General features: G+C 41.6%; 1 protein-coding gene across 3 annotated transcripts in view; it reads right to left on the bottom strand.

Annotated features, from left to right (window-relative positions):
• The window catches only part of PITPNB (phosphatidylinositol transfer protein beta), a 62062-nt gene extending 57214 nt beyond the window's left edge, over positions 1-4848 (bottom strand). For 2 of the 3 annotated variants that reach the window (XR_004345349.1, XM_032602455.1), the window contains exons 1-2: positions 4710-4814; positions 33-63 (exon numbers count right to left, since the gene is read on the bottom strand). Coding sequence is in view for 2 of the 3 variants with exons in the window: in XM_032602455.1 (XP_032458346.1) it covers positions 33-63; positions 4710-4729 (51 nt within the window). In the remaining variant the exon portion in view is untranslated. Of the gene's footprint in view, positions 1-32; positions 64-4709 lie in introns of all 3 variants that reach the window. The other variant, XM_032602454.1, reaches the window with a different exon arrangement.
• Positions 4849-14552: the final 9704 nt, after the last annotated feature.

The following is a 14552-nucleotide window of genomic DNA, read 5'->3' as shown; positions in this document are numbered from 1 at the left end:
GTATCAAAATAAACTATGTAAGCAAGACTTACCTCCTGAACCGAACATGGCAAAACCACACGGCTAAAAAGACAAAAGAATAACAAATACGTTAAACATGAAATAGTTGGCTTTAAAACACAGATCTCCACGATTAAAGAGCTTTCGTTTTAAATCCAATGATAGCTTAGTACAAGATGTTGTTTATGGAAGAGGGTCTTTGCAATGACTACAGCTCTAAATAAGAGTTTTTAAATGGGGGAAATAAAACTACCCATTCCTGGCTCTCAACAATCACTTGCATTTAGCATCCTCATTATACCAGGACCCCAAAAACGCAGTTGTAGAGATTCTTGTGAGGAGTAAAGGAACAAGAGAAAACTCATCACTGAACATTGCAGGGTACAGGATATATTATTTGTAGACTGCCTGGTCAGGTTGTCCTTGTGAAACTTTTAGTATGGTTGCATTCTCCATCTATATATTATGCATTTTGTTTTTATGATACTTTCTCCCAGAATACATGTCTTGAATCTCACGAATGAATGCCTCCAAAAACTGTTCCCCACTACCCAATTATTCCTCAATTTTATTGAGAAAAACAAGTAAAAGGTCCTTTAGACTTAGTAAGAAAAAACTTTACCATGGAAAATACGTTGAACTTTATAAATATAACCCCTTTTCAATATAAGGTTTCTGTGTTCGATCTTGTCCAAGAGTTTGTTACTGTACATACAAAAGGACCAGCAGAGAGGCATAATGCTCCTAAAGATGAATTCGAAAAAAGAATTCTATGATGTATTATTTTGTATATCAGGATATTGCATTTTATCTCCAGATTTTTATAGGGAAGTACCCTCACACTTATTTCCACAATAAGCTCCGAAAACCAAGGCCATCCCTGAATATCAAATGTCTCATGATAATAGCTGGTGTCCAAGATAGCAACTTTTTCATTTTTGGCCTGGTCATTCTCAGACTTTTCCCTCCTAACCATCAAGCTACCATAGCAGTGCCATTTAAAATCTTATTTAACTCTTTCTACTATGAGGAGAGAAAAAAAAATATCATGGCATTCACCTCAATTTTCATTTTACAGAAAATTCCCAGTAGTTTTCCTCATTCCAACTTCTCTTCAGCTCACTTTTCACCTGTTTCTCTCTCCTTAGTCTCCTCAAACGATGCTTGAAAGCCCACATCACCTTAATCTCCAACACGTGTAAAACACATCTCCTGCTACTCCCTCCTCCTTGACTACTGGGGGTCACTCATCACTCTGTCTTTCTGATAATGGTCATCTAAACACAACAAACATTCTCAAAGTCACAGTGGTTACTAATTTTTATTCTCATCAAGAATAAACTTGTTATACAAAATCCTTCCACACCTAATCATTTTAGCTGTCTCCTCAGGGTACACACTAACTTAACTTGCTCACTGTCTCAGTAACAGAAAATGAACTAGGGCGGAGGCAGGGGGAAGACTATGATACAGGCTGGGAGCATATTTTGGGAGATACAGACAAAGATACAGTTTGGGAGCATATTATCAGGGTCTGGAATACAATGGTAAGAAATCTATTAAATTTATTAGACAACAAGGAATCCTGGAAGGTTGTTCCAAAAGGTAAGTGACATAACTACAGCTAACCTGAAGGCGTCATCTGTAGGTGGTTAAAAACATTGAGAAGCAGGAAGGTGAGGAAAAGCCATCTTTTGGGAGGCAGGGTAAGGATGTACAAAGGTCCAAATGAGGATGCTGGGATGCGAGGAAATGGAAGAACAGAAAGGAAACAGTTAAAGACTTCCCTAAAGTTTCACAAAACCAAAGAATCACTGCTGAGTAATTTTAGCAACTACTTACTAGTAGGAAGATCCCTATTTTTATATACTAACACTTTCAGGGAAACTTACTTCACGAAATGAAAATGACTGATAAAGACATTGTGAATGAATGATGAGTCAAGTAACTTCTTCAAGATTTGCTTAAGAAAAAGAGAAAAGAAACAGGCTTTGATTTTGTATTATTATTCTAAAAGCAGTATTCAACTTTTAGAGCAATTTGAAATTTTTCAAACTTCTCTGAAAATCCTTCTAAAATAATTTTCCAGATCGAACTACAAATAGTTCTTTAAAACCAGGACTTTTACACTAATGGCAATTTCATCTATTGCTTAAGCAACAACCCGAAGGGAACTCCCCAACCTGAGAAAGTTATTTCTAACCTTTTAATTCATGTCAAAAATAGATGGCATTTTTAAAGACAACAAACATTTGCCGAAGTATATTACAGTTTACCAACATCTTCACATAGGAATGACCTATTCATTGCTCCTGACCAAAAAACAATTTTAGAAAGTTGACGTGTGAGTAGGAAGAATCATTTTTTTTGTTAAACAACACTGAGTTCTTACAGTGTGCTAGACTAGATGCTGTGTGGTACCGGGAATACTTATAAAATAAGAAACAGCCTCTGACCTCAAAAAGTCTAGAAGGAAAATGGGAATTCCCTAGCGGCCCAGTGGTTAGGACTCCATGCTTTTACTGCCAAGGGACCAGGTTCAATCCCTGGTTGGGGAACTAAGATCCCACAAGCCACGCCTCAGCCAAAAAAAAAAAAAAAAACTCTAGGAGGAAAAAAAAAGTCTAGGGGAGACATACATGAGGAGTGAACATTAAGAAATGTAATTGTATAACTCCTCCAGAAAAAGTATTATACCTTGAACACATTTCAACACTTGTTACCTCGGCACATTAAAATTTTTATAAAGAAAGTAATGATTCACAAAACGCACAGCATGCAAATTCCCAATGAGAATTTCTTTCCATGATTTAGCCTGATACTACTCACATAACTGTCAAAGGGATCGACTGAACACTTAATTCACATTTTAGGAGGGAGGAAATAACTAAGAAAAATGACTAGATCTATGACCTAAAATCAGTTCTGCAATGCACATGCTATGTGACTTGGGCCAAGTCAATTTCCTCCTGTCTTATTTCCTCCAGAAGTCTTAACATCTGCCACTTATCAGTTACAAAAACTTCAGAGTAATAAATGAGATAACACTTGCATGATACATTGTACAAACGACTTGGAAGAAAAATTTTTATAAATCCGAAGTTCAATACTATAAATAAGCTTTAACTGAAAATGTGTCTTTTCTCAGGATCCCTGTCACTGAATAAAGTTATAATTTTCCATTAATTTATTTAACAAATATTTATTGAACACTTACTATGTGCTGGAGACTATTCTATGAGCTGAGGATGTTAGAGTGAGCAAAACAGACAGATTCGTGGAGTTTACATGCAGTGAGAGAACACATCTAGTAAAATAAAAAAAATAACCATTGTGCTGCATGTTAGTGGTGATAACTGCTGTGGAGAACAATAAAGCAGGGAAGGCAAACACCAAATGGGGAGGGGGTGCAATTAGATCTTCAGAGAGGGATTCCCTAAGGTGATATTTAAGCAAAGACCTGAAATGAGGTGAGTTAGTGAGATGAGGGAAGAGCTCTTCATGCAGAGGGAACAGCAAGCAGAAAGGCCCCGAACTGAACTTTTCCTGGAGTAGTGGAGGAACAGCAAGAAAACTTGTGAGCTTGTAAGGGACAAGGGAAGGGACGTAACTGAAATCACAGCACAAAACAGTGTTAAGACCTCCTAGGCTATAGTAAAGGCATTGGCTTTTATTCTCAGTGAGATAAGGAGTCTGAAGAATTTTAAGCAAAGAAGCGACAGGAGTGACTTTTTAAAAGAAGTTTGAGAACTAACACTAAAAATAAGCTGTCCGGAGTTAGCTAAATTAAGCCAAGAATTTTAAGAGTTTAAAATCAAAAGAGCATTTGAAAAACCCAAGAACGGGCCACACTCGAAATCCCTAGCTGCCCAAGGGATGCTGACAACACGAACCAGCTGTGACAGCTGAACATTCCCTACCAACCAGATTTCCTGTGATATTCACAATCCCTGCCGGTAGGAAATGCCGTAACTTTTCAACAAAACCACTTCGCCGGTCTGATGCACCTGGAAACCCTTTTATCTGACCAACCACATGTTAACGCCTCATCTAAACCCCGGGAAGTACACGGGGCCCAGAGTGTCACCCCATCTTAAAGATGTAGAAACTGAGACTCAGAGCAGAAAGATGGCTCTCCCGTGAAGGGAGAGCTTCACTGCCCAGTGAAGAGCATGTTTTCCGGACTCCCGACTCCAGCATGAACTTCAGGGCACCTACGTCCCACCTCCAGCCCCGACACCAGCGCTACCTTTGCCTGGCAAGCCCACCTCCCGCGGGTTACAGACAGGCTCCACCCCGGACGAAAACCCACAGACCCATCGCGTCTCCCCCACCCTTGGGCTTCAGCTGGGTCCCACCCGAGAGCCTGGGGATGGGCCCAGGTTCAAACTGGGGTGAGGGGATTAGGGAGAGAAGGCGGGTCCCAGCGGAAACTCCCGGCCGCGCCTTCCTGAGCCACGCGCTGCAGCTAAGACCCTGCCGCCTCCGCCCCTGGGTGGGGAGAGGGCAGCACTGTTACCACGACAACGCCAGGGGGGCCTGGAGGGGCCTAGAGCGGGCCGGGGCGCGGGCCGGGGGAGGGGGTGGCGCGCAGGGAGCGGCCGGCCCGAGGCTCGCTCCTTCTTAGGAATATTCCGCCACTTCTCAATCAATGATTCTCCCACCACAGCCGTCCCGGAACCTCGCTCACGCCCACCGACCCTACTCACAATTCTTTAATCAGCACCATCTTCCCGGAACCCCTTCACAGCTGCCGCCACTACCTCTACCACCGCCGCCGCCGCCGCTACCGCCGCTCACGGCGCCTGCGCGGCCCCGCCCCCTGCCTCCCGGGCCGCTGCGGCGCCTGCGCGTCCACACCCTTCCGCCACGACCCGTCACGTCAGCGAGCGAGAGGAGCTGCTCGGCCCCGCCCCAGTTCCGCGCCCCGCCCTGGGCGCGCGAGGCTTCTACTGCGGCTGTGCGGCTCAGCGCGCGCTGAGCGCGCGCTCGGTTGTCTCGCGTCGGCGATTCCTCCCTTCAGTCAAGTTCTCTCGAGGTGGCTGTGCAGCCTACGCTCTCTGGTGAGTTTTCCAGTCGGTTCCCTCGAAGTCGTTTTCTGGTGACCAGAGCTAAACTTTCTCTCACTGCTCTTGAGAAGGAGGCCTGCCTTCTTCACAGACCCCTCACTTCAGAAGTCCGTGTTAAAGACTCGAGACGGGTCGGAGAGGGGTTGGACGGGTGGGCGGCTCGTGCGCCGGTTCCACGAGCCCAGAACCAAGCCGCGTACAGCTGTGACTGCACGAGTTCCCAACGCCCACACCCCCTGCCCCCGAGTCCAGAATCCCGCCGTGGCTGTGACCCGACCGCAGGGGCGTCCGACCCTCCCGACCAGCCCCCCGGGGGGAAAGGGGGTGCGCGCCCTTAGGCCCCGGAAAGGGGGCCTGTTGTGGGGAGACGCTAGCGGGTCCCGGTGAAGGCCCCACATGACTAGGGCGCCAGCCTGAAAGCCAGGAGGTGGCCTTAGGAGGAGTTGTAGCGCAGGGTCACTCGCTTGCTCTGTGCTAGTCTCAGGTCTAGGCCCTGGGATACACCTGGAAGCAAAATAGACACTGTCCGTGCCCTCACTTGGAAACAGATAAGAGAGAATTTGGCGTAGTGGTAAGTGCTCTTCCATGAATACGGTAACAGGGTAGAGGCGAAGGCAGAGTAATCAAGGGAAGGACTCTCCGGAGGCCACGGTTGAGCCTGATGTTAGCCCAGCCTGTGAAGATGGGGGAGGCATCCCAATTAGAGGAAAATAGACCGGGAGGCTGAAATACGCTTAGAGTAGTAGTTGAGGAGCAGGTGGAGGCCAGGTGTGGCTAGGACGTCTTAAGTGTGTGGGGCAGGGGGGGAATAAGCAACTAGGCCATAGTAAAGAGTTTGCGTTGTATGCTAAGAACCATGAGAAGTTGTTGAAAGGTTATTAAAGGAATTTTAAAAATCTTTAAAACACTTCTACATAAATTTATATGGAATACACCAGTGCAGTTAGGGCTGCCTCCAGAAAAAGTAATAGTAGTGTAATATTTGCCTAAAGCTGGAAACTTCTCCTAAGGCAGTCGCTGGGATCCACTGAGTTTCTTTGATGTGTGAAGCCCTATGCTAGTTATTGTGATGGTGAAGATTCAAGGAAACACATGCTCTTACTTTCAGGGAGCTTAGAAACTAGGAGTAGCTTCTGTTGATTGGGAATCCGTTGTATGCCTTGTGTCAGTATGCCTACTGACTTTTTTCTAGATAAAAGTAAATAAAGGGCTTCCCTGGTGGCGCAGTGGTTGAGAGTCCGCCTGCCAATGCAGGGGACACGGGTTCGTGCCCCGGTCCGGGAAGATCCCACATGCCGCGGAGCGGCTGTGCCCGTGAGCCATGGCCGCTGAGCCTGCGCATCCGGAGCCTGTTGCTCGGCAACTGCAAAAAAAAAAAAAAAAAAAGTAAATAAAAAGTTGAGGCATGTAGACAATATTTAGGACAAATAATTGTTCTCAGTTATGGGAAGAAGGAGGTTATGGTCAAAACATAGAAGATACTTAAAGGTAAGACTAGACAATCTACAGATTTGAATACTATACCAATGAATATGAGCACTGGTAGATTTTTTTTAAGGTCCAAGGAGGTAATATTAGTTAAGTAGTCATTTTAGTAGTTTCTCCCCAGATGTTATGCAGGCTGAAGATATAAATAGCTTTAAAAATGTGAATAAAGTTGTGGTTGATGTGCTTAATTAGTCATTAAGAAAAATTAGAACGTTGCAGAACATGTCTGTAACTTCTGAAGTCTTCCCACAAGTGTTCACTAATTCCATTCTCTGCATAGTACAGGTGCTGCTCATAGTAACACTCATATGTTTGTAAAGTAAATGAAGAGATAGTGTGCTGGGTGGAGCATAAGTCTGAACTAGTGTACAGCATGGACATTGTCTCCATTCCCCATGTAAAGATGCATAGTAAAACAGTCAATTGAAAACCACAAGATACAGACTTCCTTGGTGGCGCAGTGGTTAAGAATCTGCCTGCCAATGCAAGGGACAGGGGTTCGAGCACTGGTCCGGGAAGATCCCACATGCCACGGAGCAGCTAAGCCGGAGCACCGCAGCTACTGAGTCTGTGCTCTAGAGCCCACGAGCTACAACTACTGAAGCGCACGCCTAGAGCATGTGCTCCACAACAAGAGAAGCCACTGCAATGTGAAGCCCAGGCACCGCAGCGAAGAGTAGCCTCCACTCGCCGCAACTAGAGAAAGCCCATGCACAGCAACGAAGACCCGGTGCAGCCCAAAATAAATTAATTAATTAAAAAAAAAAGATAAATTAGCCAGTTTAGGTGTATGTATTTGTGGGCAACAAAAGATACTAATTCAGAATTAACTAGGTTGATAGAAAATATGAAATCTGTATACCTACATCTGCTTAAGAGATAAAAAAGGCAGAATGAGGGAATATTGAAGAAGACTAGAGAGTAGGAAAGACAAACCATCACCCCAAAATGACAAAGAAGGAAATATAAAGAAAAAGATTATGACACATGAAAAAAAATAAGCTCATGGATTGTGTGGCATTTTCTTGTTTTAAAACTAAAGATGTTGAATCTTATGCATTTTTGCAAATATGGACATACGATGGGATATAACTTATTAGTAATTGTTTCCGGATGTGGAAAAGATCCACCCTCTTTTTTAAGCCTGATATCTGTTGTCCCTTGTTCTAACTTTCATCCTTCAGCAAAGGTAACCTTTACACACAAGATGTCTAATTGAATTTAATTCTACAAGCCTCATAGAACCACCAGTCTCATTACTTCTCATATACAATTTGGAACAGAGCTCGTTACAGTAAGAATGATGGTAGATTTTACTGAGGCAAACCAAAAGATTTCTGAACACGAGCAATGTTTGGAACATTTATGCACTAGTTGATAAAGTACAACTCTGGTCAAAGAAATTTGGATGGTCCTTCAAATACTACGAGTGAATATGGCCTGTTTTTTCCCCCTAAGGAGACGTTCTTAACCTGGATCCAAAGGCCTTTTCGTGGGTGTTCCCGGGGAATTTGTGAACCACTGAAATTATATACATAATTTCATGTCTATGCACATTTTTCTAGGGGAGATGTCTATAGCTTTTATTTGCCTTGCTTACTCTGCAGTTTGCCATCCTGTTTTCTTTATCTTCTCCCCATTCCAGAATTATCTTGATTGAGATACTTTGATGAAAACCAGAAATATTTCCAAGAATGCATTAATATTGTCAAACATTAGGGCATAGGTCATAATATTGTACTGCTGTGGGAGAGACAGGGTTGGACCTTGCAGTGGAAAGCCCTTGGCCTGAATCCTGGCTCTGCCACTAGCTGGCTCTGTACCTAAAGAGCTACTAATATCTACAACATAGATTTGTTGTGAGGAATAAAAGTATGAAGTGTCTCTTACACATTACCTGATATGTATTAGGTGTTCGGTGAATGGGTATCATTTTAAAACTTACAGCTTTCAGAGAGCAGAACTGTAATTTAAATTAAGATATAATTAAGTTCCTCCCCTCTCCATCCCTAGGGGTAACTAATGTATGAATAGGAATGCATATATTGATATATGTACATACATTCATATATGTATTGATATATGGCTTTAACTTACTCTTTCACCTGCAGTGTATAGTGTAGATTTCTCTTCTTCTCTATTGCACCAACATTTGCTATTGTCACAGTTTTTTGTTTTTACCACTTAATTGGTTTAAAAATGCTGTCTCACTCACTTTGTATTTTTCTACAGGGAGAGGATCTTTTCATGTTTACTGGCCATGTTCTTAATCTTTGCTCATTTTCCTGTTGTTTTTTTTTTTTTTTTGCGGTACACGGGCCTCTTACTGTTGTGGCCTCTCCCGTTGCGGAGCACAGGCTCCGGACGCGCAGGCTCAGCGGCCATGGCTCACGAGCCTAGCCGCTCCACGGCATGTGAGATCTTCCCGGACCGGGGCACGAACCGGTGTTCCCTGCATCAGCAGGCAGACTCTCAACCACTGCGCCACCAGGGAAGCCCTTCCTGTTGGTTTTGATTTTTCTTTTTGATTTGTAGAAGATATATACTATAGTCACTTTGGACTCAAAATTCCATGTTGATTATGTGCACTTTATATATTTTCTTTCCATATGTGGATTGTTGTGTCACTTTGTTTACAGCAAGATTTCTCAACCTCTGCAGTATTGACCTTTTGGGTCAGATAATTCTTGGTTGTGAAGATTGTTGTGTACATTGTAGAATGTTCAGCAGCATCCCTGACCTCTATCCACTAGATGCCAGTAGCACCACTCCAGTCATGATGATCCAAAATGTCTCCAGACATTGCCCATTGTCCCTGGGAGCAAAATTGCCCCTGGTTGAGAACCACTGGTTTATAGTGACTCTTGTGCAGAGTTATTTATCTTTAAGAAAACTTTATTCCACTAACATTTTTTGGGTTTATATTATACAGCAAGTCCTAAGTGTTTCATATGACCTAATGCTAACCTTAGCCCATTTACTAATCACAGCACATAGAAAATAGGTACTATTATTATCCCTGTTTTATAAAGGAGAAATCTTGCTTATGTCTTCTAATGTAGAGGAGATGTTAATCAACTTTACTGAGCTATAATTTACAGACAATAAAATGTATCCATTTAAAGTGTACAGCTTGAAGTGTTTTGTCAAATATTTATACTTCCGGTGATCCTCACCAAAAACAAGATATGTGACATTTCCATTGTTCTAAAAGGTTTCCTTGGGGACTTCCCTGGTGGTCCAGTGGTAAAGAATCCACCATCCAATGCAGGGGACTTGGGTTTGATCCCTGGTCAGGGAAGTAAGATCCCACATGCCGTGGGGCAACTAAGCCCACACGCCACAACTACTGAGCTTGCATGCCTCAACTAGAGAGAGAAAACCTGCACACCACAACTAGAGAGAAGCCCATGAACTACAATGAAGAGCCTATGGGCCGTAACAAAAGATCCCGTGTGCCAAAACTAAGACCCGACGCAGCCAACAAATAAAAAATTAAGATAAAATAAAAGGTTTCCTTGTGCCCCTTTCCATTCAGTTCCCCCACACTCCCAGCCCCAGGCATGCGCATAACTGCTTTCCATGACTCTAAATTAGACTTGCCTTTTCTACAGTTTCATATCATTGAATGGTATACAATGATATACTTGAACAATGCAAGTTTGATCTGCGCGGGTCCATTTATACACAGATTTCTTTCAATACTGAATACGGTATGGTCCTGGTTGGTTGAATACACAGATGCGGAAATTCAGATATGCCAACTGTGGGACTTAAGCAGCCTCAGATTTTGTTATTCGCAGCCAGTCCTGGAACCAATTCCCCGTGGATACTGAGAAATGACTGTACCATGTCCTTTTTTATTTCTGGCTTCTTACACTCAGCGTGTTTTTGAGATTCATTAATGTTGTGTGTAGTTCAGTCCTGTTTGTTGCTGAGTGATTCTCCTTTGTATGGATATATCAGATTTTGTTTATCCGTTTACTTGGTGGTAGACTTTTGAGTTATTCCCAGCATTTGGCCAGTATAAGTAAAGCTACTATGAATGTTTGTGTGGAAGTCTTTCTGTAGATATGTTTTCATTTCTCTTGGGAAAATTTCTGTTGAATTATGAGGGAAGTAGACATTTAACTCTAGAAGAAACTGCCAAGTAGATTTCCAAAATGGTTGTGCCATTTTACATTCCCACCAGCAATGTATGAGAGTCCAGTTGCTTCACATCCCCTTCAAAACATTTTAGCCATTCTAGTGGATATGTTGTAATATCTCACTGCAGTTTAATTTGCATTCTCCTGAAGACTAATGATGTTAAGCACTTTTTCATTTGCTTATTGGTCATTTGTGCATCATTTGTGAAGTGTCTGTTCAAATCTTTTGACCATTTTAAAATTGGTTTTCTTTTTATTGAGTCATAACAGTTCTTTATATATTCTAGATATAAGTTCTTTCTCAGAGGTATCTGTTGTGAATATTCTCTCAGCAGCTTACCTTTTCACTTTCTTGATGGTATATTTCAAATAGCAGAAGTTTTAAATTCTAGGAAGTCTAAGTTATTTTTTCTTTTATGATTCATGCTTTTTGTGTCCTACCTAAGAAATCTGCCTACCCCAAAGTCACAAAAATCTTATTTTATGTTTTCTTCTAGAAGTTTTAAAGTTTTACCTTTTACATTTAGGTCTGCATTCTATTTCAAATAAGTTTCTTTTCCTCTTTTTTTAAATTGTAAAATATACATAATTTATCATCTTAACCATCTTTAATTTTTAATTTCATAATGTTGTGAATCCATCTCCATAGCTCCTTTCACCTTGTAAAACTGAAACTCTCTGCCCATTAAACAATAACTCTCCATTCTCCCTCTCCCCAGCCCCTGGCAACCACCATTCTACTTTCTGTCTATATGATTTTGACTACTGTAAATATTATATAAGTGGACTCTTTCAGTCTTATCTTTTTGTAACTGGCTTCTTATTTCACTTAGCATAATATCCTGAAGGTTCATATTGTAGCATGTGTCAGAATTTTCTTCCGTTTTAAGGCTGAATGATATTCCATTATATGTATATACACGTTTTCCTTATTCATTCATTGATGGACATGTGGGTTGCTTTCACCTTTTGGCTATTGAGAATACAGGCATACCTCTGAGATAATGCAGGTTTGGTTCCCAACCACTGCAGTATAAAGCGAATATCACAATAAATCAAGCCAAATGAATTTTTTGGTTTCCCAGTGGAAACCCAGTGGATTTAAAAGTTATACACTATACTATAGTCTATTAAGTGTACAATAACATTATGCCTAAAAACATGTACACACCTTAATTTAAAAATACTTTATTGATAAAAAGTGCTAACCATCACCTGAACCTTGAGTTTTAATCTTTTTGCTGGTGGAGGGTCTTGCCTCGATGTTGACGGCTGCTGACTGATTAGGGTGGCGGTTGCTGAAGGCTGGGCTGGCAGTGGCGATTTCTTAAAATAAAACGACAGTGAAGTTTGGCGCAGCAATTGACTCTTCCTTTCACAAATGATTTGTCTGTAGCAGGCAATGCTGTTTGGTAGCATTTTACCCACGTTAGAACTTCTTTTAAAATTGGAGTCATCTTCTCAAACCCTGCTGCTGCTTTATCAACTAAGTTCACACTAAATCCTTTGCTGTCATTTCAATAATCTTCATAGCATCTTTGCCAGGTGTAGATTCTGTCTCAAGGAACCACTTTCTTTGCTCATCCATAAGAAGCAGCTCCTCATTCATTAAAGTTTTATCATGAGATTGCAGCAATTCATTCATATCTTCAGGCTCCACTTCTATTTCTCTTGCTATTTCTACCACATCTGTAATTACTTCCTCCAGTGAAGTCTTGAACCCCTCAAAAATCATCCATGAAGTTTAGAATCAACTTCTTCCAAACCCCTGTTAATACTGATATATTGACCTCTTCCTCTGAATCACAAATATTCGTAGTGGCATCTAGAATGCTGAATCTTTTCCAGAGGTTTTCAGTTGACTTTGCCCAGATCCATCAGAAGAATCACTATCTATGGCAGGTATAGCCTTAAGAAATGTATTTCTTAAATAGTAAGACTTGAAAATTGAAATGACTCCTTGATCCATGGGCTGCAGAGTGGATGTTGTGTTAGCAGGCATGATCGCAATGTTAATCTCATTGTATATCTCCATCAGAGCTCCTGGGTGACCAGGTGCATTGTCAATGTCAGTAATATTTTGAAAGGAATCTTTTTCTGAGCAGTAGGTCTCAGTAAACCATGTTGTAACATGTGCTGTCATCCAGACTTTGTTGCTCTGTTTATAAAGCACAGGCAGAGTTGATTTAGCATAATTTTTAAGGGTCCTAGGATTTATGGAAGGATAAATGAGCATTGCCTTCAGCGTCAAGTCACCAGTCATGTTAGCCCACAACAAGGGAGTCAGCCTGTCTTTTGAAGCTTTAAAGTCAGGCATTGACTTCTGTTCTCTAGCTATGAAAGTCCTAGAGGTGATAAAGATATTCTAAAGTTTTAAAGTTTCACATTTTACATTTGAGGCTTTAATCTACCCGGGCTTAGTTTTTGTGTATGGTGTGAGGTGTTGAGATCCTGTTCCCCCCCGCCACATGGATAACAATCTTAGAATCATTTATTGAAAGAAATGTTTGTTATTGTTGAAGTGGATGTTTGATTTTCCCCATTTCGTACTTTATAGCAGAATGTGGCTTAACAAGGTAGCCAGTAGTATCATGAGATTCAGATAGTACTTTACAAAGAGGGGCAAATGATACTTAAAACAGTAGTTTGAGAAGTTTTTATTTTTATTTCTGCACAACTATGCTGGGTTGAATAACTTCCATAATCCTGTGAATTTTTGGTTCTGTCAGGTGAGGCAGCAACCCTGCTGTATTTAAAGACCGTATAATTTTTGTTGTGTGCAAACATCTTTTAAAAGCTATTTGATGATCACCTGCATATATGTACATGTGTTACCTTCCCCTCTGGATCACTTCTGTTAATGCCAGCATGTTACCATGGAAAGAATATTGGCTTTGGAGCCAGAAAAACTCTGGCTCACCATTTATGGTATCTGAATCCTATTTGTGATACAGTAATAATATATGATTTAAAACATTTCATAAGATTAAGTTGAAGTTTTTTTTAAAGCATACATAATAGGCACTGTACAAAGACTGGTTTTCTGCTCACTTTCCTAGGCTCCATATCTGAAGAGATGTTCTTAACTACTCCCACTTCCTCTACCTTCTAACTAGGATTTTCTTTGTCAAGTTTTCACATCTTTTTTCTTTTTTTTTCCTCACGTGGTTAACAATCTTAGCATCATTTACTGAAAGAAGTATTTGTTATTGTTGAAGTGGATGTTTGATTTCCCCCATTTCACACTTTATAGCAGAATGTGGCTTGACAAGATAACTAGTAGTATCATGAGATTCAGATAGTACTTTACAAAGAGGGGCAAATGATACTTAAAACAGTAGCTTGAGAAGTTATTTTTTTCTCTCAGGTGAATTGATACTCATATGTAATGTCTTTCTAGCAATACTTTTACCTTTTATCTGATATTCATTTAGCTATACCAAGTTACTTTGGGTTAGTACTCTCCTGGGATATCGTTTTGTCTTTTTAAACTTGTTTATTATTACAAAAGCAATTATATCATATGCAAAGTTGGAAGCATGTAATGAATTCCTGTGTGTCCATCACCTGCCTTCAACAGTTATCAATTTGGCGTTCCTGTTTCATCTACTCTCCCTCCCCAGTTTATTTCTTTGGAGGGAATTTTTTTTTTTTGCGGTATGCGGGCCTCTCACTGTTGTGGCCTCTCCCATTGTGGAGCAAAGGCTCCGGACACTCAGTCTCAGCGGCCACGGCTCACGGGCCCAGCTGCTCCGCGGCACGTGGGATCTTCCCGGACCGGGGCACGAACCCGTGTCCCCTACATCGGCAGGCGGACCCTCAACCACTGCGCCACCAGGGAAGCCCC

Source organism: Phocoena sinus, chromosome 14, assembly GCF_008692025.1.
Source record: "Phocoena sinus isolate mPhoSin1 chromosome 14, mPhoSin1.pri, whole genome shotgun sequence".
In the NCBI taxonomy this organism is placed as follows: Eukaryota; Metazoa; Chordata; class Mammalia; order Artiodactyla; family Phocoenidae; genus Phocoena; species Phocoena sinus.
This window is presented reverse-complemented; position numbering and strand designations above follow the sequence as displayed.